At 66.7% G+C, this 2,484-nt stretch overlaps 1 protein-coding gene across 1 annotated transcript in view; it reads right to left on the minus strand.

The window, feature by feature from the left end:
• Nucleotides 1-2,012, minus strand: part of RBFOX3 (RNA binding fox-1 homolog 3) — a 30,603-nt gene extending 28,591 nt beyond the window's left edge. Inside the window, exon 1 of the mRNA XM_011362091.1 lies at nucleotides 1,761-2,012. Coding sequence (XP_011360393.1) covers nucleotides 1,761-1,982 — 222 coding nt within the window. The 5' untranslated portion in view covers nucleotides 1,983-2,012. The remainder of the gene's footprint in view (nucleotides 1-1,760) is intronic.
• Nucleotides 2,013-2,484: the final 472 nt, after the last annotated feature.

Here is a 2,484-nt window from a genome sequence, read left to right on the forward strand (position 1 = left end):
GGTCGGGCCGAGGCGCTTTCCCAGGGAAGTGCTCACCTCTCTCGGAGGGACTTCTCTCTGGGATACCTGGGTCCCCTTGGGGCTGGTGGACTCTCACAGCCACAGAGGCCGCCACTGGCCTCTCTGACTTTTATGTCCTTGGCTGGTGGGACCCGATGGCCACCACGGGGCAGGGCCAGTCACTGCTTCCATGTACCCAGTGCTGTTTGGTGCCTGGCACACGTGGGCGCCCTACGAATGTCTGCTGAGCAAAGGAAGACGCGACATTTGTCCGGGTCAGGCTGCGTCCAGCAGCCCCGGGCGTCAGGAGGCCTCGGGCTCCTCCCGTTGTGCGGTTATTAGCTGTCACCCCAGGCCACAGCATCGTGTCTGATTGTCTCGTCTCCTGTGCCTCCTTCCAGGTGAATCCCGGCCTCACGATTTGTCTGCAAGGAGGTCCTGAGGTCTGAGCAGAGGCACCTGCCCATCGCTGTCCATCAGAGGCCAGGGTGAGGCGTTGACGGTGGGCGTCCCGCCCCCGGCTCCGCTGACCTCTTCTGAGCACACGCGGGTCACGGGCTCCAGGCGTGGACAGCGTGGCAGAGCAGCAGGAAGTGTGGTTTGGCTCCCGGGTCGACAACCAGCAGGCCCGGCTGGTTCCTTCTATAGGAGTCCCGGGGGGGCAGTGGGGAGTCTGCAGGGTCCCCCGCACCAGGGACGGCAGGGCGTGGAACAGTCTGATGGCTTCGAGCAGGTGGCACTCTGAGCATGGAGGAGGGGCCCTGGCTGGGCCCTGGACGATGGTCTGGTCCAGCCCGGGGGTCAGCTTGGGGGAGTTCACTCCCCAGAGAGCTCGCGTGATGCTGTCTACACAGGGGGGTGGGTAGTATTTGGATCCACGCAGCATCTTGGCAGCCAAGATGCCTGAGCCCACCAGGCAGATCCCGGAGACCCATCTTGGGTTAGGGGGAGGGCTGAGGGAGCAGAGTGGGGGGGGCACCCATCAAGAAGCCGGCAGGGTGGTGCCGGCCCTGGGCAGTGCAGAGCTGCTGGCCTCCTGCCCGGCCCCGCCAGCCAGCGCTGGGACGGAGCCAGCGGGGTCGGCTGGATGACCCCACAGCCCCAGCGCCGGGGTGGGCACGAGGAGCGTGTGGCGGGAGGGCAGGAAGGGCCGTGCAGCGCCCGGTCCCCGGGTTGGCCTGGGCCGAGGCCGCTCCCTGCCATGCTCCCTCCTACCAGGACAGCTCTGAGAAGTGCGGGGCTCAGCACTTTCTCCCTGGGGCTGCATTACAACCACATAATTGAAGCTATCTGATTGGAGGGCGGCCAAGCAGGTCGATTACAAGCGATTAGAAAGGAGAGGAGACAGCTCTGAGGCCCTGGGCCGCTCCTCCCGCCGCCAGCCCTCCAGGCTTGCCCCCAGACACCCGCGAGCCCAGGCCGCTGGCCTCTGCCAGTTCCCTGCTTCCCACTGACAGGTCGCTGGTGGCCGAGGACAGACGAGGTGACAGTTTGGCCAATGTCAGGCTCAGGAAGCCCTGGGGTGGCTGGAGGCGGTGGGCCTGCTGTGGCGGGGTCACTGCCCAGGACGCGGAGCCTGGCTGAGCAGGTGCCACCAGAAAGACGCCCGGTGTCACGTGATGGGGAGATGCTGGGCTGGGAGCAGCTTTCCTGGGGCGAGGACCCCCGCTATAGGCCCTCCCCTCATGTGATGCAGGGGCTCGCCTAACTGCCCTCCCGAGCCACCCCTCTGGGCAGGCCCTGCCCCCCAAAGCCCTTACCGGCACTGTCTGCGCCCCAGCACCGGGCTGTGTGCTGGCCTCGGGGCCCGGCTGCTCGGGGTGGGTCTGTGCTGGTGTGTACAGGGTCATGCCGTGCTCTGGGGGGACTGGGGTCTGGCCGGAGTAGTCCTGCGTGGGGTGCGGCGGGGGCGGGGCATACTCGGCGGGGAGGCCGTTCTGTGGCGGAGGGGGGTACTGGGCGGGGGGGTAGGGCTGGGCCATCGCTTCAGGCGGTGCCGTGGTGTCCTGGCTGCCCTGTGGAGGGAGAGAGAGCAGGCGGGTTAGGCTCCCGGGGACGCCGGACCCTGCCTCTGGTCTCACGCCGGACCTTCGGCAGGATTTTCCGGGCCTTCCAGGGAGGGCCCCCCGCATGGGGCACCAGCTCAGAGCGGGAGGAGGTGCCTGCGGGCAGGGGTGTCCGGGGAGCCCAGGGTCCAAGGCCACTTAGGCATACGAGAGGTTTTTTGTTCATCCACCTAACACAAAAAATTAAACGTTTCATTGTGCAGTGACTGGATTCGCACGCAGTTGTCAGAAACCGCAGAGCCCCTGTGTGCCCTCTGCCCAGTGTCCCCCAGCAGTGACATCTCGTGGAACCGTCACCGCCAGGAGACTGGCCTGGACCAACACTCTGGCAGCACCAGGGCCCTGCCCGCTGCCCCTCAAAGCCACACCTGCGCCCCTCGCCTCTGAGGGGGTGCAAGCCCCGGTTTTCTCGCGGGTA

Source organism: Pteropus vampyrus, unplaced genomic scaffold, assembly GCF_000151845.1.
Source record: "Pteropus vampyrus isolate Shadow unplaced genomic scaffold, Pvam_2.0 Scaffold72, whole genome shotgun sequence".
Lineage (NCBI taxonomy): Eukaryota > Metazoa > Chordata > Mammalia > Chiroptera > Pteropodidae > Pteropus > Pteropus vampyrus.